The 25,981-nt window shown below is 40.6% G+C and overlaps 2 protein-coding genes and 1 pseudogene across 2 annotated transcripts in view; 1 reads left to right on the top strand and 2 right to left on the bottom strand.

The window, feature by feature from the left end:
• B4GALT6 (beta-1,4-galactosyltransferase 6) overlaps positions 1-23,691 on the bottom strand; it is a 62,873-nt gene extending 39,182 nt beyond the window's left edge. Inside the window, exons 1-2 of the mRNA XM_003261962.2 lie at positions 23,257-23,691; positions 5,385-5,501 (exon numbers count right to left, since the gene is read on the bottom strand). Of these exons, the coding sequence (XP_003262010.1) occupies positions 5,385-5,501; positions 23,257-23,371 (232 nt within the window). The 5' untranslated portion in view covers positions 23,372-23,691. The remainder of the gene's footprint in view (positions 1-5,384; positions 5,502-23,256) is intronic.
• Positions 1-25,775, top strand: part of LOC115834643 (collagen alpha-1(I) chain-like) — a 46,501-nt gene extending 20,726 nt beyond the window's left edge. Inside the window, exons 2-3 of the mRNA XM_030810028.1 lie at positions 19,116-19,230; positions 23,171-25,775. Of these exons, the coding sequence (XP_030665888.1) occupies positions 19,116-19,230; positions 23,171-24,190 (1,135 nt within the window). The 3' untranslated portion in view covers positions 24,191-25,775. The remainder of the gene's footprint in view (positions 1-19,115; positions 19,231-23,170) is intronic.
• On the bottom strand, positions 8,410-8,499 carry LOC115834906 (annotated as a pseudogene).
• Positions 25,776-25,981: the final 206 nt, after the last annotated feature.

Genomic DNA, 25,981 nt, shown 5'->3' with positions numbered 1-25,981 from the left:
GGTGAGACTATAATACTAAATGTCTTTCTTCCATAACAGGAGTAGTTTAAATTGATAAATCAAGAGACAGCAGGATAGAAACATAAACATAAATACAGAATAAATTGTTAGTTCTCTGAGGATTGGGACTCAGGGAGGAGTGAGCTAGGAGACTGTTGTTATTACATTATACCCTTCTCTACTTTTAAAATATAAAAAGTTCTACTTAAAATAAAAATGCAAGAATACGAATAAATGAGCAGTTAAAACAATAAACATTGAATGGCAAGTTCTTCACTAATTAGCTAGTGTGTGCTCTCGCTCTCTCTCACATACACACACACACACACAGAGAGAGTTCATATTATAGCTTTTGTTGCACATACCACCAGAAAAAAGATGGGCTAGCTATATAGAGATGATAATTTTTCTGAATCTCGTCAATTTTTATTAAGGACATACTATACACTACACATTCACAGGAATGAGACAATAAATAAGGTTGTCCTTGGATGTACAACTATGATATAACAATATTTTAAAATACAAAAAAAAAAAAGTAAGTTTGTTCCTGGGGGTCATCTGCCTTGAGATGTTGCAAGGCTCATTTTCTTATAATCCTGAGGCAGAAAAATATCTACATTTTCATTCAATCCTTTTGTTAATGTCATGCATTAACTTTAAATAAGAGTATTTCCTTACTCTGCATAATTTATTAATTTTATCATTAATGCTTGGGCTCCTTCTCTTAGCCACATGCTATGATTCTCTAAACCCACATCCAACTCACAGAAGTGCTTGGCTCTCTAGACATTTCTGCAAAACAAACTGTTAACTCCTTCTGCGGAGTCAGATGGCAACAGGAGGGCCAGAGAGAACTGTTCTACTTTTTATTTTAGTGCTAGAATGACTGAATCACAAAAGTAAACATTCCATCACTTTTATCAGTTTTTAAAGAACCACATTTAAGTGACTTCAAGTTAAGCAATATCATTCTATTCACTTCATTGAATACAAAGTTTTAGAGCTAAACGTGCTATTCTTGGCCACCTCGTAAGGAGCTCAACTCACTGCCAGACTTAGAGAAACACCTCCACACTCCTTCAGTACTCTGTCCAGTGGTATTTGTGTCTTCCCAATGTATTATGTGTATATAGTCTATCCACCACCCCCGCCATTATTCTGAATATCTCTTTTAACTGAAATCAAATTATCTTTGATTTCTAGTACCTAATAAAAGTATCTACAACATAGTAGGAACATACTATAAACAAACACCTCATAAATGATAATACAGCCAATAATGATTTAAGCTTTTGGAGATTTTACTGTAATAAACCCACAAAATTGGCTGGGCGTAGTGGCTCACGCCTGTAATCCAAGCACTTTGGGAGGCCAAAAGGGTGGATCACAAGGTCAGGAGATCAAGACCATCCCGGCTAACACGGTGAAACCCCATCTCTACTAAAAATACAAAAAATTAGCCAGGCACGGTGGCGGGCGCCTGTAGTCCCAGCTACTTGGGAGGCGGAGGCAGGAGAATGGTCTGAACCCAGGAGGCGGAGCTTGCAGTGAGCCGAGATCATGCCACTGCACTCCAGCCTGGGCGACAGAGCGAGACTCTGTCTCAAAAAAAAAAAAAAAAAAGCAACAACAAAAAAACCCACAAAATCATTATTCCTACAAAAGTTGTTAGGTGAGCAATGTCCATCATGTATAACCACTGCTTTCAAAGTCAGGAAGCATTTTAAAAGGTTATGCACGACAGATGCATTTGGGATCCACCACAACTGCTATAAAAGGTAGACATTATTTCATCTAATGAATGGATAAAAATAAAATGAGCTCTGGGCCCCCTGCTTTCTTCCTCCCTTCCGGAAACACAACCAAAGAAAAGGGAAACAAAGAATGAAAACTGCCAGATGGATCCCCTACTAATTCTCACTGGACCTTATCACTTAAAGGAAAAGGAGAACAGGACCAAAGAACACCTTTTAATGGCTTTATTTTCCTGCGAAACGGCAGCTTAAAACAGGTGTTAGAAACCGATGAGAGTCCTAGTCTGTTTCCCACTAACTTGTCTTGTCAGTCTGGCAGTGTCTGGGGGCCTCAATTCATGTATCCATCAAATAAGGAGGCATGCTAGGTTATTTCCAACAAACCTATCCACTCTAACATTGCATGGCCCTTATCTGCTTCAGTAATTAGATGAATTCACTGAATACATCTTGTTTTCATAATTTGACTGGCTCTGTGGGCTACATGGCACCATCTGATTATAAGAGTATATAATTTCTTTACAAAAATAGTATACATCTATTTATATTTGATGCCACAGAAAGTCAGGTACAGGATTAAAAACCCCTTTTGGAAATCAAATGTGCTTATAACTATCACAAGCTATTTAGCATTTAGTGTTAAATTGTAAATGAGCCACTGCATATTAATCAATTCTCCTCTAGAGCTCAGTTAGCTTTTTGTACACCTTATAGGCCATTATCTTCTTTTTCGGATTTTATATCTATAGAAGTCTATATAGAAATAACCAATTGCATTATAAATAACTATTTATGTTTCCATCTCTCCCAGAGGCCTAGAGATCCTCATATTAAAGGAGACTGTTTTTCTTAATATTGTGTCTCCAATATCTGGTTAAATATACTAACTATAATAATTATTCATCAATGTTAGCTAAATGAACATGGCGGAGCCTCATTGCTGACTCAAACTCCATTTTTCCCTTTCCCCGTAGGTAACAGAATGCCAGTGTCACTAGAGTTCCAGCAGACTCTGGTCAAAGACTATATTTCCCAGTGTTATTGCATGTGGCCATGCAATTAAGTTCTAGCCAATTAAATGTATGAAGAAATACTATGTGGGACCCCTGGGAAGGCTCCAGAAAAGGGGTACCTTATTTGTTCTTCTTTGTTCTCCCTTTCCTCCTTCCTACTGACCCAAGTTCAAACACCAAGATGGCACCCAAGCAGCCATCTTAGACTATGAGTTAACCATGGAGCTACATGACAGATGGCAGAAAATGAAAAGTGTGATAACTTACTTTAAGGAGCCTCCACAACAGCCACAGATATTCAACTTGCACAGTTCTTTCACATGAGAACAGAAAGTCTCATGTGTTTAAACCACCACAGACAGGTCTCTGTTACATCCAAACCTAATCCCTAATGTATACAATGACTGTTTCCTGAGAACAGTTTTACCATCAGTAAAGGAACCCTATGAAAAGTTTTCAAAGGTTCATAAAAGTAAGCAAACTCTAATCAAAGTATGCATTGGTTCTTTGGTCTTTATTGAAACTATGACTTGTTGAGAGAAGGAAAGGATTTTCCTTTTTTTTCTTTGTTTTTAGTTGCAGGGTACTACGGGGAAAGATTGTCTTGCCCATGTAATCATTCCTCCTAATCAAGCTCAACATCCACACATATACCTTATTCATACCCCAGGGAAAACAACCTGATATGCACAAATTTTTAGCACTCACACAAATACACCAACTTAAAGATGTCTATTTCCTTTCAGTTGAACAAACTTTCAGTGAACATTTTTACAATCAACTTATTCAACCAGCACAAATCCTACAGAAGCTTTTAAAATGTTTAAACTTCTAAAATTGACCTAATATTCAGAAGACTCATTCATGCTAAGAAACAGTTAATGAGACTTTTAGTGTAGAATTAAAACGTCAACTATGTTGAGACAGTCCTTCTAAAAAATTCCTTCAAGGTTAAAAAATTAAAATAAAACAAGAGTGTTTTGATTTGTGGCATCATAAACATATTAGGCAAATGACTAGAATGGATTTTATAGAAGCATATGTGATATTAAATTGAGATCAATATGTCACAGTCTTGAATTTTTAGAAGGGTCTAAAACTATCACCCACCTTGACATATATTTAAGAAAGAACATCTATAGCTGAAAGACAGACTTTCTCTTAGTAGAATGTGTAGGTTTACAGTGACACAAGGAAGAACTACTAACACAAATTAAATCTTTATTTTTAACTGTTCAAAATGAGACCATAAAGGGTACAACAACCGACAACCCCACTGAATCCTTTAAAGTAACACCTAATAATACCTTGGCAGACACTGTGGCAACCCTGCCATAAAAGAGCATTAACATTCTTCCACAACAGTGAAATCTATTTACATCAATTCTACCATCATTAAATTATTGGTTCAGCCTATTAGATTTTAACCTCCTGGGATTCTAATGGAGCTTCTACTTCCAGATAACATTTTAAAAAGACAAGAGTAGGCCGGGTGCAGTGGCTCATGCCTGTAATCCCAGCACTCTGGGAGGCTGAAGCAGGCGTATCACGAGGTCAGGAGATTGAGACCATCTTGGCTAACATGGTGAAACCCCGTCTCTACCAAAAATAAAAAAAAATTAGCCAGGCGTGGTGGTGGGCACCTGTAATCCCAGCTACTTGGGAGGCTGAGGCATGAGAATGGCGTGAACCTGGGAGGTGGAGCTTGCAGTGAGCCAAGATCACACCACTGCACTCCAGCCTGGGCAACAGAGTGAGACCGTCTCAAAAAAATAAATAAATAAAATAAAAAGACAGGAGTAGCTACCAATTTCCAATTTTATAAAATTTCTTCTTTAGCTCCTTAAAAAGGCCATAACACTATTAACAATCTTCTATAATTAAAAACAACTATTTCCTAGACCTAGTTGGAAGAACAACTTAGGAACTAGAATGAACATAAAGAGAGATGGTAGTATGGCTTACTAAGATGAATAAATTATTCTCTGGTTAATTTCTCTTAAATACAATATATGAATTGAAAAAGTAGAAGCTGCTGGCCGGGTGCGATGGCTCACGCCTGTAATCCCAGCACTTTGGGAGGCCGAGACAGGCGGATCACGAGGTCAGGAGATCGATACCATCCTGGCTAACACAGTGAAACCCCGTCTCTACTAAAAATACAAAAAAATTAGCCAGGCGTGGTGGCGGGCACCTGTAGTCCCAGCTACTCAGGAGGCTGAGGCAGGAGAATGGCGTGAACCCGGGAGGTGGAGCTTGCAGTGAGCCGAGATCGCGCCACTGAACTCCAGCCTGGGAGCCACTGAACCTCAGCCTGGGAGACAGAGCGAGACTTCGACTCAAAAAAAAAAGAAAAAGTAGAAGCTGCTTTCTATATTTTGTTTGCAAGAATTAACTTAAGTGTCTGTACAAAACCTCATCACTTTTGTGACCACACGTTCATACATCCTAAAATAGGTAACAGTCTTGATTTGCACAGTAAAATAATCTACCAAGACGCTTAGGGGAAGATACCTTCATCTTTAACAGGAAGTTACCTGAAGGCAAAACAGACTGTAAAAGATTTGGTTTACTGCTTTGTAACTACAAGGGGTTAAGCAGGAAGTAGTCTTACCTGTACCGTTGAGCGTACTGTTTTTATTTGTGTACAGCCTGATCATATGACCTATTGTTTTCACATTTTCTCTCAACATTATACCTCGAGCTTGTACCATAAAGAGATATGTGTTGGCTATAAAAGAAAAATAGAGAAAGAATGTCATAACTCAGTAAGCTTTTTATTTAATAAAATAATATTCAGAATTGGTGAAGTGCCCAATAAACATAAACTGACTCAATCAGCACGTCCAAACGGAAAATAGAAATATAAAATATTGCCTAGTAATAAAAACTGACAAACACAAACTGATTTTTTAAGAATAAAAACAAAAAAAAGTTGAAATATCCACCTATCAAATAGAATGAAACTAACTGAACAAACTATTATAATGAACCCCCACATCTGTGATTTTCTACTATAAAATATACTTAGAAATTTCAAAAAGGCATTTTATTACAGATAACTCAATCCTACAGTCATAAAATTCAGTTTCTCTAATTATATATTAATTTCCTCCTGCCAAAAACTTCACAAAAGCTAGGATTCCTTATAAATCCCATAATATCTAGTAGGAATAAAGATCTTGCAATGGTCCTGAAAATTCTTCATGTGTTTGCAGGGACAGGTGATCTAGGATCAGTATCTCTTTGGGTCATTTCTAAGAGTTAATTAAACTTTTACACTCCCTTTCAATCACAAATCTTTCTACCAGGATGCAAACAAAATCAAAATCAATGTGTATTTTTAAAGCAGGTCAATTTAATTATTCACAATAAGTGCTTCAAAAATAGGCTCCAAATTTCTTCTGCTGGGAGAAACTGGTAAATTGACAAAGGTTTATCGCAAAAATCCCTAACTTTTGAGATGTCCAGACCCCCCAGGGGCACAGAACTAAGTCAGAAACTCCTTTCCTGGTCCCAATTCTGTTAGTGCTGTGCATAACTTTGTACAGCTCCTTGGATCTCAGTTTCCTCGTTTTTACAAGGCAGGTGTGCAAGTAGTGCATTCTTCTTTAAAGTCTCTAAACACAAAGCTAGAAAATCATAAACTCCATTCAGATGAGAGGCAGAGGCTCACTATCATGGCAAAAACCAAGAAACTGCAAGCCTCAGTTAATGACTCAATTTTAAGATAAGCTGTCTCTGAATACAGTAATGACACTCTCCAAAGATGAATCCTGAATGAAAAAAATTAAGAATGCTGAGTAATTTTCTGAGTGCTGCTCTAGTTTCTCAAGATGGAATAGAGGGATGAGAGAAATTTAATGTTTACTACCTTCTTTCCCACTTTCTATGTAAATATGAACTTGCTCAAAGTACATATGAACAGAGCATAAATTAAACTACTAGAAAAGCAGAGTAAAATAAAATTTTTCTTTCACCTCCAGAAAAAAGAGACAAACAGAAATCCAGGTTTCACATAAGCTTTACAGATACCGTTTTTAAAAGCATGTCTACAGGCTTTCTAGAAAGTAGTCCTATAATTAGATTTAACTTGTCTACACCTGAATTTACTATACTAGTTTACAAATATGACACGTTTTGACTACATTTTTGTACTTAAGTGGACTTCAAAAGAATGAAGACTCACACTTGTAATTTCTGGGAGGCCGAGGCGGTCGGATCACGGGGTCAACAGATCGAGACCATTCTGGCCAACAAGGTGAAACCCCGTCTCTACTAAAAATACAAAAAAATCTGCTGGACGTGGTGGCGCGAGCCTGTAACCCCAGCTACTCAGGAGGCTGAGGCAGGAGAATGGCTTGAACCCTGGAGACAGAAGTTGCAGTGAGCAGAGACTGTGCCACTGCACTCCAGCCTGGGCGACGGAGCAAGACTCCATCTCAAAAAAAAAAAAGAATGAAGAACACAGTCATAAAAAAGAACAAAATCATGTGCTTTGCAGCAACATGGATGCAGCTGCAGGCCATTATCCTAGTGAATTAACACAGGCACAGAAAACCAAATACCGCATGTTCTCACTTGTAAGTGGGAGCTAGACACTGGGTACTCATGAACATAAAGATGGCCAACAACAGAAACTGGGGACTACTACAAGAGGGAGGGACAAAGCGGGGCAGAAGTTTAAAACTACCTATTGGGTACCATGCTTACTACCTAGGTGGCAGGATCAATCATACTCCAAACCTCTGCATCATGCAATATACCCATGTAACAAAGCTGCAAACGTATGCCCTGAATCTAAAAGTTGAAATTATTTAAAATAAATAGACCATATGGGGGAAAAACTTATTCATACAATTTAAATATATATTCATAAGTAAGGTTTGTGGGGTTTTTGCCATCTATGTTTTTGTTCTTAATGTTAGTTTCATAAAGTAGACTGTAACACATTGCTGTCATTTTCTGACCTCTGAAAAAACTGATATAGTGTGGCAGATATTAAGCCCTTAAAAGTTTGGATTGACTTCTCATAAAAAGTCATCTAAAAGTTGTAATCTGGCTGGGCGTGGTGGCTCATGCCTGTAATCCCAGCATTTTGGAAGGCCAATACAGGCGATCTCCTGAGGTCAGGAGTTTGAGACCAGCCTGGACAACATGGTGAAATGCCATCTCTACTAAAAAATACAAAAAAAAAAAAAAAAAAAAAAAAAACTAGCCAGGTGTGGTGGCCCATGCCCGTAACCCCAGCTACTCAAGAGGCTGAGGCAGGAGAATCACTTGAACCAAGGAGGCGGAGGTTACAGTGAGCCGAGCCAGGACTGCGCCACTGCACTCTAGCCTGGGTGACAGAGCGAGACCCTGTGTCAAAAAAAAAAAAGTTGTAATCAGAAACCTTTTCCAATTCCTCTCTGTCCATGTATTCAATTTGTTGATTTGGTGAATGCCTGCCCTCTGCCAGAAATTGTATTAGGGGTATTTCAGTTTTCATTTATTCTTGATTCAATTTGGAGTATTTTGTCCCAGAGATCCAAAGTTTCATTGAGATATTCAAATTAGGTAAAGCGGTGCATAACTTACATAATTTTTGAATCTCCTCTAACTTTTGATTTTTAATTGTGTTTTCTCCCCTTTTCTATTAAAATTTGAAAATAAACATGTCATCCTTCTGCAGGGGCCATGTTAATCTCTGTATTGTTCCCATTTTTGTATATTTGCTAACAGAGCAAGCACTCCCTTTTATTTTTATAAGACTTGTCTTATTTGTGTATTCCATTGCTTATACTTAATCTGTCTTGAATATCTCAATTCTTTTTCCTCTATTTTTAAATGTATTAGTTCCTGATCTTATCCTTGTATAGACTTTCTAATTTCTTAATCCATATTAATTTTTTAATAATGAAAGTATCTACAGCAACAAATTCATCTTTGATAACTACAAAAAAAATGGAAGAAAAGAGACAAAGAGAAAAAAGAAAACTAAAAGAACAGCCAACCAAAAATGCAGGAAAATGTTCAATACAAGACAAGCTAACATTAACAACTCTGCCTAAATGAAGACCCAAAGTTCAACTGAAATGATGTGGGCGGGGCAGCATCACATAGATTACTAATGACACCTGGTTTGCAGCACCTTGGATTATTTAATCCTAAAGTTACATATGAAATGTGTTGTCAGTGATATAAACATCTTATATTTGTGCTACACCAAACTATGAAAAGAAAACCTGCTGCAAACTACTAGAACTCAGCCTAAGGCAAAAAACTTACACTTCCAGGACTGACCCTGGCCTAAGAAATGAGATGCTAAGTAGGAGCATTATATGCATTATTATGTTTCCTGGAAACAACTTTTTAATTTATACAACTTGCAGGTAACAAAACTGTTAAAAAAAAAAAAAAAAAAAAAAAGGATGATCTTTTTTTTTTTTTTTTTGAGACAGGGTCCCACTCTGTCATCCAGGTTGGAGTGCGGTAGCTCCACCTTGGCTCTCCGTAACCTCCACCTCCCAGGCTCAAGCGATCCTCCCACCTCAGTCTTGCAAGTAGCTGGAACTACAGGCACCTGCCACTATGCCCACCTAATTTTTTGTATTTTTTGTAGAGACAGGGTTTCTCCATGTTGCCCAGGCTGGTCTTGAACTTCTGAGCTTAGGCAATCCACCCGCCTCAGCCTCTCAAAGTGGTGGGAGTACAGGCGTGAGCCACCGCACCTGGCCTTTAAAATGATTTTTTATGATACCTCTAACAAAGGTGAATTATTTACCAAAAGAGTGCTTTTACTATTCACTAGATGAATGAAGACCAAAATTAAGAAAAGCTAGACACCAATTTCTCCAAATGGAAAATCTATTCTTTTATTCCAAATTGTTTACAGCTAATTGAGTTACATTCCTCAGGTTAATGGTCCTCATGGGTTTAATCCCTCAAGATCAAAACCCATTAGGGAATGAAGCTGTGTTTAAATAGAGTGGCTGTTAACAGGAAGAAAGTGCTATGTCAAACGGTTGCAAGACACACTAAACCAGCATGAGAATGGTTCCAATTGTCTGCTTTCCAAACATAAAACTATGTTAACCCAAACCCAAAACTTGCTTATTAGTAGTAGTATAAAATGTAATGTCTTTTTTTTTATTATATTTAAGTTCCAGGGTACATGTGCAGAACGTGTAGGTTTGTTACATAGGTTTACACATGCCATGGTGGTTTGCTGCACCCATCAACCCGTCACCTACATTAGGTATTTCTCCTAATGTTATCCCTCCCTTAGTCCCCCAACCCCCGAGAGGCCCCAGTGTGTGATGTTCCCCTCCCTGTGTCCATGTGTTCTCATTGTTCAACTCCCACTTATGAGAACATGCAGTGTTTGGTTTTCTGATCTTGTGATAGTTTGCTGAGAATGATGGCTTCCAGCTTCATCCATGTCCCTACAAAGGACATGAACTCATCCTTTTTTATGGCTGCACAGTTCCATGGTGTATATGTGCCACGTTTTCTTAATCCAGTCTACCACTGATAGACATTTGGGCTGGTTCCAAGTCTTTTCTATTGTGAACAGTGTCACAATAAACATATGTGTGCATGTGTCTTTATCGTAGAATGATTTCTAATCCTTTGGGTATATGCCCAGTAATGGGATTGCTGGGTCACATGGTATTTCCAGTTCTAGATCCTTGAGGAGTTGCCACACTGTCTTCCACAATGGTTAAACTAATTTACCCTCCCACCAACAGCGTTAAGAGTGTTCCTATTTTTCCACGACCGCTCCAGCATCTGTTGTTTCCTGACTTTTTAATGATCACCGTTGTAAATGACGTGAGATGGTATCTCATTGTGGTTTTGATTTGCATTTCTCTAATGACCAGTGATGATGAACATTTTTTCATATGTCTGTTGGCTGCATAAATAATCTTCTTTTGAGAAGTGTCTGTTCATATCCTTTGCCTATTTTTTGATGGGGTTGTTTTTTTCTTGTAAATTCAAGTTCTTTGTACATTCTGGATATTAGCCCTTTGTCCAATGGATAGATTGCAAAAAATAAAATGTAATGTCTTATTGGCAAGTCTTTAGGTGAGAAAATCCTTGTCTACAATTTCTATTCCAATTCTCATTTCATAAAACTAATAGGGAAACCTACCACTGCTTAATTAAAACCATTTGTGTGTTCTCTAATTTCATTCATTTTGTATTTGACTCTGCGTTGTGAGACATAAATCTAACTTCTTTACCAGTTCTGCTTCCCAGGGGATAACACCATCAGAAAAAAATTTAAAAAATAAAAAGAATAAAATCTATCTTCAACAGTTTATGAAAGCTTTTAGGCCAGGCATTCTATCCTGAGTTTGTGAGGCAAACTTGTCTAATTCTTAAGAAAATTAAGGGACACATCTGCTATAAAACTGTGCCTGCCAGCCCCTTTCCACATCCAGCTTTGCTCACTAACAGTGCTGTAAGGATTCAAGATAAGAAGAACGTGCCTGCCTGCAGGGATCTAGAACTGTTTCCTGGGCTTTGTAGGACACCAACACAGCTTCCCTGTGATCCTGATAGCTCTGTTCCTAGCTGCTATGACATGCTGCCACAGTTCCCAGGTCTCTTCACAAAAGTCTAGTGAATAAATGATTTTGAGAGGGAGATGATGATGTTGGTCAGACAATCTGGGATGCAGTTATAAATGTAGGACTGAAGCTAAAAGAGGGCTAGAAATACCATTTGGGGAGACATTCAATAAATGTAAAACCTGGAACTATCGTGATAAATTCCCAGAGGAAAAATTATCCAAAAAGGAGATAAGAAGGTGAAGATCTGATGTATGAAGACAGACCACAAACAGGCAGCACAAAGATAAAAGATCCCAAAGTGAATCAATCTCAGCTTGAACATAGTGAAAAAGCTAATGGACTAAAGACGAGGGAGAGGTCAAGCATGTCAAATGCTGCAGATACTAAGGAGAAGGACTTAAAAACAACAGCTTAAAAAAATTCAGCATACTCTCTTTGTCAAGCATACTTTACATATACTAACCTACTTAATCCTCACAAGCAATTCTATAAGGCAAGTACTATGATTATTCCCGTTTTTCAGATAAAGAAATTGAAGCATGGAGTTGAATAACTTGCCACAGGTCACACAGTTGTGAGTTAAGTGGTGGAGCCAGAATTCAAATCCCAGCAGTCTGGCTCCAGCAAGCTAGCCCTTGACCATTATACCGTTTAGCCTCTTTAAAAAGCCTACAGGAGATCACTGTAAGCCTTCAAGACAGCAGCTTCAGGAAGCAGTGGAAACCAAAGGAAAATAGTAAAGATTTCAGTGGATACTGACAAAGTGAAAGCAGCAAGTTTCAGAAAAGGAAAATAAGTAATTAGCAAGGTCAAGGGAAGGTTTTCTGGAAGAGCAGGGCCCTGAGCATGTCTGCAGCCTGAGTGGAAAAAACTAGAAGGGTGAATAATTTCAGGCACTAAAAGCAGCAAGAGGAAGGAGAGAAAACCACTCTGTTGGTGGGAAAGTTTAAGCAGAGGCTCTGAGGTGCACAGGGGCAGCACACACCCAGGGAATGACAATCTGCCCTGAATGGAGATGGGTAGTAACGGAAGTTAGGAAGGGTCAAGCGGATGGAGAGTTTAAAAAAGAACAAAGGAGAGTGAGAGGACGAGAAGTCATTGTGAGGATGAGACATAACTGTTAACAGAGGTGAGAAAGTTTCAGAAGCAGAAGGTTAAGAAGGCTGTGGTCTGGAGAGGTGCAAGGGAGAGAGCAGGCCACAGCTATGCTGACACCCAGGGCATGGCCAGGCGGAGTGAGGGCAGAAGACAAGAGCTAGACATCCTGGTGGTCACCAACAAGGACGGAGGCGGGGGACAAAGTGGAAGGGAACATTCAGAATTGAGCATTGACTGCTGAAATCTTCCAGGGATATAGAATCTTGGCGGGCATAAGTTTCTGAAGAGCAGATGAACTAACATTTACTAAGTGCTGAGTTTGGTCAGGCACTGAGCTGAAGTCCACATATAAATATATGTAAGTAGACATACACAATTATATTTCCTTTAATTCTTATAACCACCTGGAGTTGGGCGACTGGAAATCCCCAAAAAGATATGCCCACACCTTAATTCCCAGAACCTGTGAATGTGACACGCGGAAAGGGTCTTTCCAGATGTAATTAAGCTAAGGATTCTGAGATGAGATCATCATCCTGGATTACCCAGGCGGACCCTAAATCTAATTGCAAGTACTCTTCTAAGAGAAAGGTAGACAGAGATTTCACACACTCTCACAGACACACACACGAAGGCAATGTGAAGACAGAGGCAGTGATGAGGCTACCAGGCACCTGAAGCTGGAAGTTGCAGGAGGATTTTCCCCAGAGCATTCAGAGGGACTGTCCTGCCAACACCTTAATTTCAGACTTCTGGCCTCCATAATTCTGAGAAAATAAACTTGATGTTTTAAGCCGACATGTGGTAATGTGTTATGGTGGCCTTAGGAAAATAGCACACCACCCCATGACAGGTACAACTTTCTCCATTAGAAGATGAGAAAACAAACTCAAAAGAAAGTTAACTTAAGTAGAATTAAAAACTCAGGATTCAAGCACAAGCCGAAGTGACTCTGAGGGGAAGGGATTTGGAAGAAACGTTGGTTCAAGGCCACAGAGGAGAGGGAGAGACAAGGAAAAAGAAATCTTCATTGTAAAAAGTTATGAGGGAAGTGAACATATGAGAGATAAACCAGATTTCCTTTAATACAAAGAGGAGGAGAAAGCCAGAAGAGATCCTTAAAAGTTACAGAAGAGAAAATGATTTCCCATATTATCTATGGAACACTGGAAATAATATGGACAAAAGTAAAAATCTTAATGCACCACTCAATAATAACTACAGATATGTGAATCAGGTATCTCTTTCTAAGAATTTCTAAGAATTTATGATAATCTTCTAAATATCTGTTTCTGATGCTGAAAATTTTTCTTCTTTCCACATCTAGCCTCTTGTTCAATAAATCCCCAAGAATTATTCATCCATGTGGGTAAAGGAAAATACGTTATCTTCAATAACAATGGCGTAAACCCCAAAGTTAGGCCAGACTATATATGAAATATTATTCACACTACACCTAGGACTAAGGAAGGTATTACTTGGATTAAAAACAAAAAATAGCAAACGTCAAGGATGTGCCAGGCTGTTTAAAAAAAAAAATTCTTTCATGTCAAAGTACTATTTGTCTGACCATGGTGATAATAATTCAAAACCAGGTATGCACTCAAGGAAATCTGCAGTGCAAATTATTACTAACATATAATATCCTTACCTCTACTTTTCAAGTTACGAGCTGACAGAGTCTGCAAGAATTCTGTGTTCAGAGCCCCACTTTATCAAACAACAAATACAATGATCACATACAGCAGATCTATTTCAGATCTTGGCTAACAACTCAAGCTTTGCAGATGCAAATACTAAAAACTGACAAGAAATCCTTTGTAACAGGTGTCTTTACAACTTCCACTCTGCAGTTTAACAATTTTAAGTTATTTCTGGAGAATCTTTGTTTTGAATACTGATCAAGGTTAAACATTTTTAAATAAAAATAACTTTTCCAATGATCTTACTAAAAATGTTCAGGGTGGAAACATGTTTATCCACATGTTTACTGAGTGCCTGCCATTTACCAAGCAATGCCAAAAGTTAAGGGGCCATTTGGCTTCCTCTGTAAAGAACCAAGATCCTGCAAAGGCACAAACTGTCTAAAACATCAGAAGGACTTTTGCAACAACCAGATCATTAGTTCAGCCTACTTTAACCCTAGTTGATAATTCAAAAAGTAGACTCTGATATGAAAACACTATCTAACAAAAGATAACTATCAGCCTTGTCATCTGCTAATGCACTGTGTAATTCACTTAAAATAATTATATACCTTTTTTAAAGCATGACAGGAACCCTAAGAGAGTTATGAACCACACTGGGGAAAGTGGAATCAGGAGGAAATGAGGAAATCAAGGAAGGAAGAATGCAGGAAATTAAACAGATCTTAAAAATCTAATCAGGAAACTCACTTAATGACATTACAGACTAAAAGACCAAGCCATAAATAAGCAGGCCCAGGAAACATTATGAAATTGTTGAAAATTAGTGATGTCAGAGTATATAAGTGTAGAGTATATAAGAAGTCTATCAAAATGAAGTAAAATGTGAACTATTTGAATATGTTTTATAATCACCTCCAATTTACTTGTGTTTTCACAATTAAATACCTTTCAGAATTCCAACTTAGTATTCATGAAAGGAAAATGAGCCTAAAACGAGAATCAGAGAAGGGAACTGGGTAGGAAATGAATTTCAAAGACTTCCAAAGCGTATTTCAAATCAGTAAACAAGGCACCTTTTAATTCTATACCTTTGGTCTCTTGATTCAAATGAAAATAATGTCCAATTTCTCTTCCTATGAGTCAAACTGAAAATTGCACTATAATTAGAAGTCGTAATTTCTGAGCAATTAACTTAATTATCAGGAAAGCAATATACGTAACAAGATTTCAGTAAAATCCTATTAACACTTGCCTCAAATATATAAAAACAGGCCATACTATTCAATCAAGATATCATGTTATAGTAACAAACTTCATATAGCTACTTAAATATACCACTGTAAAGATATTATAAAAATGACTTTTCTAGCCAAATGCTAGGAAATGTTTTGAAATTACTTCCACTGAGTAACCTATAATGCTATCCAGTTTAGTAAGTTTTATTGATCTTAAGTGAATTACGATGTCTCTAATAATTAAAAACACTAAATAACAAATGTAGGATGACCTAGGATCCAATCACCTAGTCACTGCAGACTCATAAAGGAACACATGATCCTGGCTGGTATGAATAATGTATCCGTCCATTTCTCTTCTGAAGGAAAAGATTCTTCACCATGATAGCCATCTCTATTGCCAGTAAAACATGATGTTATAAACAAGTTAATCAGGTTTTCAATAAGATTAGTTCTATGAAATATCAAATGATGTAAGATAATCAATTTAGAAAAGTATGTAGCACTATTTTTTCCCCACCATTTGGGGTATTTTTCAGAAACATCGTTCCCAGTGTGCAGAAACATCTGGGTATGTGTTAAAAATGAATCAGAATCAGAATCTCCCATAAGACCTGGGAAATAAGCTTATTAAAGCATATCACCTTAAATAAACCTTAAGCACATTCATATTTGAAAACTACTTCTTGTAGTAATTCTCCACACATAACATTTGTAACAAGTAAAACAGACGACCCTTCCTTCCAAATCAGTATAACTTATATCAAATATATCTTCTTTTACATAGTTTTTGAATATACTGCAATTCATTTGGACATAAGAGTAGCTGTGTTTCATCCTTAATGAACATATAACACAACAATGTGGTGAAGCCAAAGACTTTCACTAATTCAAGTAATTAAACATAAAAACAAAGATGCAAGCAAAAAGCCATACTACACTTCTGGAGGAAAAAAAATAAAAATTAAGATTTGAAATTACTAAGTATATTTTCCTAAACATTTTGCTGTGCTTCACAGCCAAAAATATAATTACTGACATAAACATCCTTTAAGCTAACTCTCCTATTTCAACTGAGAAGGGGGTATTGCTGTATCTTAAACCAAACTCAGCAAAATTCTGCTAAAACCAAAAACAATTATGTCCACAGGAAGTCTGACCAGGAAACATAGCAAATCAAACTGGCCTAAAACAGGATGTAAATGCTGAAGAAAAACAGAATTGAGTGCTACCTGAAAGTTTCCAGTGGGCCCAAGATATGAGGTAAAAATATCTCATTATAACTGGAGTAAATGCTTAATTTTCCAAAGGCATGTTAAAGGCATTATGGGTATCCTCAGAAAACCTACTCTCAATCTTCACTTGAATCGATCTTCAACTTGAATCACTGTATTACTTGTATATTATTCTCTTTGTTATTATCCTGACAAAAGGCAGAATTTGAATGAAAACGTCTTTTAAATATTAAATCACCGTGTCCTTCAGGAATTAAAAAGAAAACACAAAACAGATTCAGAGGGACAAGGGGGAAAGGAGAAAAGAGGAAGGGGAAGAGGTGGGGACAGCCGGCTTAGGCTGGCAAACCACAGGCTCAGGCAGTGGTGACAAAAGCCAGCTTGATCCAAGGCGGCCAAGAAAATGGACTAGAAAAAGAATGTTGCAAACATACAGGCCTGAGGAACTCCCAAGGGCGACCTAGGAAACCCGAGCTCTAGAAAAATCACTCCTCCCACACAGCTCACCTCAGCCTCCCCTCCCACCTCCACATTTCTACTTAAGACAAACATGAAAGGCAGGCTTGAAAGGGAAAAGGAGTCAGAAAAGATAGTGTGGGTGAGGGACAGGTGGAGGAGCAGGTCTGCCCTTTTGCAAGGTAAGCCAGGGTGCTGCAGAGTCTAAGCACATGGTATAAACACAGCACTGAGCAACAGTGTTTAAGGGAATCCAAGAGATGTGTCCAGTATCCCAAACAAAGCACCCTCTCCAGGGTAATCACAGCTTTAAGAGGCGGTCATCTACCCTCATCTGACAATGTATACGGAAAGGAGCACTTATAAGGCCACTTATTTCACTGATTGCAGGTCAGTTAGAAGATTGGTCTTTTTTCTCTCTCTCTCTTTTCAATAAGCCTCAATTCTGCCTCATTGTAATTATCCTCACTGCTAACTTAGGCTACCCAAAAAATGTCATCGCTCATCTATACAGTATTCCTTCAAACTGAAGAAGAGAGAGCTTGTATTTCCCCAAAACCTTCCATTTTCCAGGGCAAAAATGATTAGTTCCTTTCACTCGGGCACAGTAGAATGAGTCAGGAATCCTAAGGTGTACATTTCAGCTCGTCCAACAATGATGTGTGACACTTTAGGCAAGTGGCCATCTTCCAGAGCCTGTCCTTCCTTCTCTCATTTCACAAACAAGGCTAGCCCTACTGGCAAGGGGTCAGGGGTGTGGCAGGGAAGACATGGATCTCCAAATATGGACAAGGTGGTGGGCTGTCTTTGGGATTTTGCTCTTGGGGCTGCTCTGCCCATAGCTCTGGCTCCAGGAACCAATGCTTCTGTGCCCAAGTTTCCCCTGGCCTTGGGCCCTTGGACAGAGAGGCAAACGCAAGGGCTCTGAGGGTGAGAGGAAAAGCCACAGCTAGAACCATCAGAGATGAGGCTCAGAAGGACAAGTGCCCTGAGAAGCCCTGCAGGACAACCTGAGAGAAACAGGCTTTCCACAGGATGGGTTAGAAATTAACTACTGTGTACCACACTGCCTCAAAAGGAAAATGCATTCTATTCCCAACCAAATTACAAGTATGTTTGGAATACCTATTACATAGACACTACAAACCTAGGTTAGAAGTTTCTCTTCTAAAAGTAATCACAGACATGGCTATTTTTATCTTTAATAAACATTAAAGGCAGTAATGATAAGCACTGCTGCAGAAAAAACACATCACTGCCTCACTCTGCCACATTAACAGACTTCAAAGGTATTTGTAAAAGGAAGGCTAAGGAGGAAAATAGCAGTTAGCATTGCCAGATTTCAATGAATCAAGTTTCCCTTCAATATTGCCTAATTTCCCACAAGGCGATGGGATTTGGATTAGTTTACACTGAAGAGATATAGCTGAGTTACATATGCTACTTAGGAATGGCAATCTGACTGTGGAAACAATCTCTAAGAAGGTCAACTCATCTCTTGAGTGTGGAATGGACCTACTGACTCTTGTAACAAAGCTAGGGAGTGAGAAAGAGGGTAGCAAATCCCATCGGATACCTTCAAACTATACTTGGTCTTCCTCTGTATTCCAATTTAACCCCTGTGATTCCATGTTTCAGAGGAAGTAACACAGTGAGTCACTTCCAGTTGCAGAAGTGAGTTTTATTACTCAGGCGTGTTGCAGGATAAATAAATAACATTCACCTACATGATGCAGACAAATCTCTCCTGGGCTGCAAGCCCTTACTTTCATCTGCCTACCTACTAATTCTTCCTGGGTATCACACAGGGATCCCAACTCAATTTCTCTAAAGTCAAAATAGCCCCCCAAAGACGTGACTTTCTATACTCCCTATTAATAGCTACCTGAATGTCTAAGCTAGAATCCAAGCCTCATCTTAAAGCTGTTCCTGTTTCTTCAAACCCACTATTCCCATCCATTCAACTCTGCCCTGATGAACTACCAACCTTGAAAGTTCTAATCTTCTATTGTCCATTGCCCCCTATAACCCATCCTTCATGCTAGAAGGGTCACTCTAAAACAATGGACTGCATCGTTTTCAAAACTTCTGACATTTCCTGTTACTCACAGGACAAAAAAAGCATGGGACATGTGGCCAGTAAGGGAGGCCCAGAAAAAAGAGATGCCCAATACCATGGCCCGAATCCAAACTCCTGAAATGGATCCATGCAGATCAGAGCACTGGGTGAATAAAACTGAAAGGCCTTTGAAACAAAGCAGACTATAACAGCTCTGAAGAACACAGCCAGGCCCACTTGCCAGGGCCAGGAGACTAAAGGGCTATGATAAGAAAGCTGCAGGGTAACTAGCTACCTTCTGTGCTAGCCCAGGAAGAACCCCAGCCAAAATGCCAGAGGGACTCTGAGGAAAGGACCTAAGATACCTCTCCCACAACACACATGCCTGCATATAGACCCCACACTTTGACTACCCATCGCCATCACCTCCACCATTCCCAGCAGGGCGCACACCCCAGGGAGGCCCAAATAACAAAGCACTCGGCCAGATAATTCCTCCAAGAGCCCAGAGGAAGTCAGACCAAAGTTGCCCGACCAGATTTCACCTCTACCCAGAGAGCAAAACAGCCCGTCAGTGTGTCTAGGAAAGGTCAGGGCTTCTGGTGAGTCAAACGGACAGTGAAATCCCCACTCCCAGGGAAGTTACATAATCTCCTCCCATTATATAGCCCCACTGATTATAGGCACTATCAATTTATTCTGTAATCACAGACAGCTTTGATAAAGCTGTATGAACAAAGACCAGTCTCTCTCTGCCAGGAATTTTAGAGACCTCAACCATCTGAACACCACGGTTGGACATTGGAGCCCCAGAGACCTTTCATAACCTGGCCCATGTGCCACTCCAAGCCCTAAGCAGTAGCTGGATGGAGCTACTCCCATTTTCTAGAAGCTTTGCTCATGCTGTTCCCTGTGACTAGGATCCCTTTGCTCAGTCCAGATAAATCTTATCCATTACATTTCAACCACTTTCTCCTCTGGAAATCCTTAACCAGTCCTCACTCCCCACCACGTGCCTTCCAAGGATTTACTACAGCCGTTTTATGGGGCTCAGCCCACTCCTATTGTTGAATGAACTTATAAGTCAGCTCATCTTTGATATGACAGCAAGAAAATGACTATGTTATATTGGAAGTTATATTAATAAAGGTTTCCTATTAAATGCAATTCTATTCTCAAGCCAGCCAAGTCAAAACCTTGGAGAGAAACTGCACTCATCTTTGCAATCATGCACAAAGGTAGACACAGAATAAGAAATAATTTATGGCTCTGGCCTCTACGGGTGGGCTAGAGCAATTTGCCCATGGACTTCCTATGGTGTGGTGATGGGGCAGGTGTCTGCCATCCAGTTTCCCTGGGTACTAAGGTTTATAATGTAAAGACTATCCCTGTGTTTCCTGTATGCATTAGACACTTCAAGAAAAATGTTTCCTTGAAAATAATGAGCTTTGAGTTCTATGGAACTCACTGTAGTTGACCCAAATAGTCCAGAAATGCTGAGGAACATCTGAAAACACTGGAAACTAAACAGATTACGCTGCCTACAACTGTATGATGTATCTGCTCAGGATGGCAAAGAAGAGGAACTAAAATGATAGAAGATCTACCTGGGAAGAAGGCCCATGACATACACAGGGCTCAGGACAGAAAAGAAGCAGGGAAATAGAATTAAAGTCTACCAAACAGGTTGATATGGTAGGATTAACAGGAATTTCTTAACAGAGGAGATCTGAAACGCTTGTTTAGGGCACATAAAAAGTACTTACAACATATATTTTAGCCATAAACACATTTTGCCCCAAGATGTAATTCAGGCTAAAATATAAATTATTTTAAGTTATTATTTCAAGAAAAATCTACATACATCGAATAAAAACTAATTATAAGAACTTAATTACTTCTGGATATGTCTCATAAATAAGAAATCTGAAGCACTTGTGCAATTGATTGATTGCTGCAGTATGGACTCAACAAGCCACATTTTTCATGGAACATCATTTTTACTTGAAAGAACAACTGAAAAACTATGGTTAAACTTGTGTATCTGACCTATATTTTCTCGAAAATGAGCAAAGTGAGACTGACACTTCAAGAAAAACTGACAGTATTTGTTGCCAATGATAAAATTCAAACTTTCAAGCAAAAATTTGAATTTTGGAAAACTGCTTCCCAATACTTAAAGATACAAAATATTAAAAAGGAGGCTTTTTTTGGCTAAATGGTACAGGGTTTTGGAGACAGATTCAGCTTGACAAGTTCACAGCATTTTATAAGTTTTTGGTTTGCACTCTTCTAACTGGTTTTAATAACTTATTATCATTTATAAGACCTACAAAAACACAGTAGGTTAAGCCATGTCAATCTAATTGCCTACAAGACATTTGCCAACATTTTTACATTATATCAGTGACCGTTCTATGGCAAACATTAGGCATTCAAATAAGAAAAATGTATTAGTATTTCACACAAATTGAATTAAGAATCCACAAATAATATACTGATGCACTAACTTTAAAAAAAAAGGGATGACTAGAATTCTGATTTCCTTTGGTTAGCTTTTTGAGTAATATAACTTTAACATGTTACTCGTAATACCAAGAAAGTGGGAAAATTGTTATGTAAGTGTGAAAAACCTTTTCTCCAAAATCTTTCAGTTAAATCCCTAGTAAAAGAAACATACCCCAAAGATGTCCAAACTTTTAAAGAGTTACATGAGAAAGTAAAAATTGCTATAGAATGAAGAGTTAATTTATAAGACTCCAAAATGGCAAAAAATAAAGAAAGCCCTTGTTGAATATCTAGATAATATCAAATTCACTAAGCTACCACTGTCATTTGTACCGTAGGCTTCAAGGGGTAGGTTTTTGTGAGGTTTTTTGTTTTTTCTGGCCTAAAGGAAAACTGCAATAATGTTAAAATATTCTTCAAACTTTACCCTAAAACTTGTATTTTGGGATACATCAACGTTTCACAATGCATTTCTTCTCAAACATCATCATCTGAGTTTATACATCTCACTGAATCCAAAAATTAATTATTAAAGAAAACGTCTCATAGTAATTTTAAGAAATGAAGCAGTCTGGATGAGGTTTCCATCTTCCTTCCCTGCTGCAATTCACTGCAATAATCTACTACACTCAAGACAATGCCCTGATCATTCCATCTCAAAATTCTGCAGGTGTTTTCACTCTGTAAGAGGCATTACATTTTTAGCTAACTCGGAACAAACAGCACTGGCTCAAACGACCACAGTGTGTAAGGAGAAATGAGAGGAGATGCTCACTGTTACTAAGTAATTGAACATTAAATACATAATAGCCAGGAAAAACTCAGAACTAAGTTTTGGAAATATGACATTTTAATATGCATGTGAAGTTCATATTTTTCATTCACTAGAATTAACGCCGCATTAGCTCCTTTTCAACGAAAGGGGGACGAAGAATTCGGATATTTAATAAAGAATTCAAGTAGTTTTACAAAAGTGTATCTTGCACCAAAGGCCAAAAAATGATAAACAGGTTAACATTTTAAACTACAAGTTCCCTTAGATAATGGTTATTTTAATCACTGTTTTCTCAGAAGTCATCCTAACAGGTGGCAAAGGCAACGTACCCTTGAAAATCAGACCCAAGCAGACTAAAATAATGGAGCACTGTCTTTACAAGACAACTCATCGCCTTAAAATTCCCCAAGTATGGCACAAAAAGAAGGGGGTCCACTGATCCCATCCTAAAAAAGTGACCTAGGACCCTAGAATACACACATGTTGGACTCAATCACATACCCTGCTGTTGGCTCCTCTATATTTTTACAACCAGTTCTTATACCCGAGAGTGTTTGAATACAACTACGATTAAGCACTGAGTTTAGGCTTAAAGACTTAACATTAAAAGGATAAAGCTGTCAGAACACTCAAGAAAGCGACTAAGGCATCCCGGGCCATCACACTAATTTTGCTATGTCTATTTAATGCAATCTTTTGTTATTAACAAACTGCATGCATTAACAAAACTCACGTACCAAAGTCATGCCCTGAAGCAGTTTGTTTGACACGTCTGAAAAAACATTTAAAACGAAACGCTTTTCTGCGGGCCCCTATTTAAACAGCTTCCAAATCCCAGAAGTAACATCCTTAACAGCCTGCGCTGGCTGTGGTGTGACCAGGGGAAGCGAGGGTGTGTCTCGGTGCTTACCGATTCCCGGGGCCACATAGATGAAGTACAGACAGGACGAAGAGAGGGAGAAGAAGAAGATGAAGGCGAGGAGGGAGCGATTGGAAACCCGCATCATCCGCCTGAGCACAGACATCTTCCTCTTCCCTGCCAGCAGCCCAGGCTGCGCTCTCAGGCCGGACTCGGGGCCACTGTCCAGGCCCTAAACTTCCATAAATGTGCTGAGAACCACGAGACTGCAGCGGGGTCCGCGCGGGGAGGCTCTGGGGAGAGGGCCCGAGTGGAAAGGAGGAAATGGGAGGGAGTGGACGGAATGAATGGGAGGCCAGAGAATCGGGGGAGGGGAGGCGCAGAGGCCGAGGGGGAAGAGGTGGAGGGGGGGAGAGGGAACGGGGGGCTGGGGGCCCGGGGACGGCAGGACCCAAGGAGGCCGGGGAAGGGCGAGGAGGCGCGTTTTCTCCGCCAAGCAGCGGCGGGAGGAGGGGCTGCAGGTGGGAGGACGCGCAGGCTGCGCGCCGCGGCGCCCCTGCGGAGAGGGGCAGCTAACTGCAGCACGCCCGGCTCCGCTGCCCGCGCTCGGCGGGACCCCGCCGCGAAGCCCAGTGCTCAGGGTCCGGGCCGCCCGCGTCTGCTCAGCAGGCCTGAGCCGCCTCCTGCTTCAGGCCGCGGCTCTCGTGCCTGCGCGGGGCTAGCGTGGGCGCTGGGGCCGCAACCAGCGCGCGCCACGCGCGGGGGCCCGCGGGGGCCCTGGGGGCCGAGGAGCTGGGCGCTCGCCTTCACCGAGCCTCCTCCTCATGCCGCGCCGGGCCCCGGCGCCCCGCGGCCGCCGCGGGAGCTGAGCACAGGCCAGGGCGGCGTCCCGGCCAGCGACGAACGCGCTCTGACTCCGGCCGCCGCCAGCTGCCTGCCTGGCCGCAAGGGCGGCAGCGGCATTACCGCCGCGCGCCCGGGGTGAGGCGCCCCTGCCGGGCCCGCGGACACCAGGCGAAGAGCGACCGGGCGACGCGCGCTACGGGCAGAGCCGGGGAGCCAGAAGAGCAGGAGGCCGAGCGCCGTCGGAGCCGCGTCTGGTTGGAGAAAGAAGCGGACGTGAAAGGGCGGGGGAGCCGCGGAGGAAAACCGGGACCGGCGGGCACGTCCCGCGAGCCCTGCGCGCTTCGCGCGCTCGCTCGGAACTCGGCAGGCGGCGCTGCGCCGGGCCCCGAGGAAACCTGGAAGCCCCCGCCCTCCCCGCGCCCGAAACACCGCGCGTCCTGATAGGCCCGCGCCCAGCAGCCCCCTCCCCGCGCCGGCCGCACCGGGGCCCCGCCGCCTCCTGCGTCACCGCCGCCCTAGCCCGTCCAGGGACTCCGCGGTGGCCGCGCTGCTGGGGACTGAGGGACGCGTTGCGATCCCCGAATACATTCTACCCTGGGGGTACATAATGAAGGATGATGTACCTGAAAGGAAAAGGGCATCTCCAAAAGGGGACTTCGCGGGTGCAATTTCTTTCCAAAATCCTCCCTCGAGGAACAAGGTGTATTTCCGACCTGGATTAATGAATCCCCTCTCCCATCCCGCCCTTCCTGTAGAAACGGTGTCAGGATGTGGCGCGGACCTGTGTGCGTCCCTTATACCAGGACTTGCCTTCAACGCTGAAGGTGAACCCTGGGTCGTCCTCGCTGTATTCAGGCGGGGCTGAAAAGGCTTCTGGGCAGCCAATAGGCCCTTGAGCGCCTCAGCCCCATCTTGCTTCAGTAGGCAAACGGACGGATGTCTTCGTCCACCTTCTAGGCCGTGGTCTACCCTTTGTTCAAATGCTTCTTCCTGCTAGCTGACTTTGTCCAGGTCCTTAGCTGTATCACATTGTTCACATGTGTGTGCGCAGGTGTTTGTTTTTCAACTAATCATGCAGGAAGTGGCGGGATGCCCTACTGCCATTATTTGCTCAGTATTTCCAGATGGAACTGTAGTTGATAGCCAATAAGTTTGGTACGTTTTTATCAGGATGCCCATGCCCTAGATCGTCCCTGAGATAGTGCTTTGCAATGTGGAACCTGAAACACCTAATTTATAAGCCCAAGCCTTTCATTAATATTAAATGTGAGACCCGTGGAAGCTACTAATTTGTGTGAGCCTGTTTTCTCCACCCTCGAACAGTGGATATAATACCCCCTTGCAAGGCTGTGAGATTAAATGGGTAACTGTGCATAATGCTAAGCATGGTGTCTGGGACGCAAGAGGTTTCCTTATATCCCATTAGTTCACTAGGTGGGATCACCAAGTTGAAATTCATCTTTTAACATTTTGCTTGTTGGAGTACTCACAACTTCTCTGGCTAATTTGATATTTAATGTGAAAGGTAATGACACTATTTTGTAACATTTTTAGATGCTTAAGGGAAATTTGAAATGCAAAGTGGAACAACATTAAAAGGAAACTCACTTGTAAAATAAAGAAAAACAAAACCTATGCAAGCAAAAGAAGTCATGAATGCTGAGGAAGCAAAAATTGTGGTTTTTGCCTCTCCAGTCCCACTAACTTTTCATTTATCTTTATTTGCAGCAGTTAGACTAGTTGTTTACAAAGCTAATACCACCATACTGCTAGTCAAAAGAGAGTTCCATACCTTTGCTGACCTAGTGGTAGACCATTCTTCTCAGGCAAGGTTGGCTTTTTCAAAGGAAAGGTTACTATAAACTGGGAGAGAAGTAGTAACATTGTAGAATTTGATGATTCATCTTTAAGAAATCTGAAGACTGTACAG

This window comes from Nomascus leucogenys, chromosome 4, assembly GCF_006542625.1.
Source record: "Nomascus leucogenys isolate Asia chromosome 4, Asia_NLE_v1, whole genome shotgun sequence".
In the NCBI taxonomy this organism is placed as follows: domain Eukaryota; kingdom Metazoa; phylum Chordata; class Mammalia; order Primates; family Hylobatidae; genus Nomascus; species Nomascus leucogenys.
Note: the sequence above shows the minus strand (reverse complement) of the source record. Positions and strands in the feature narration are given on the sequence as shown.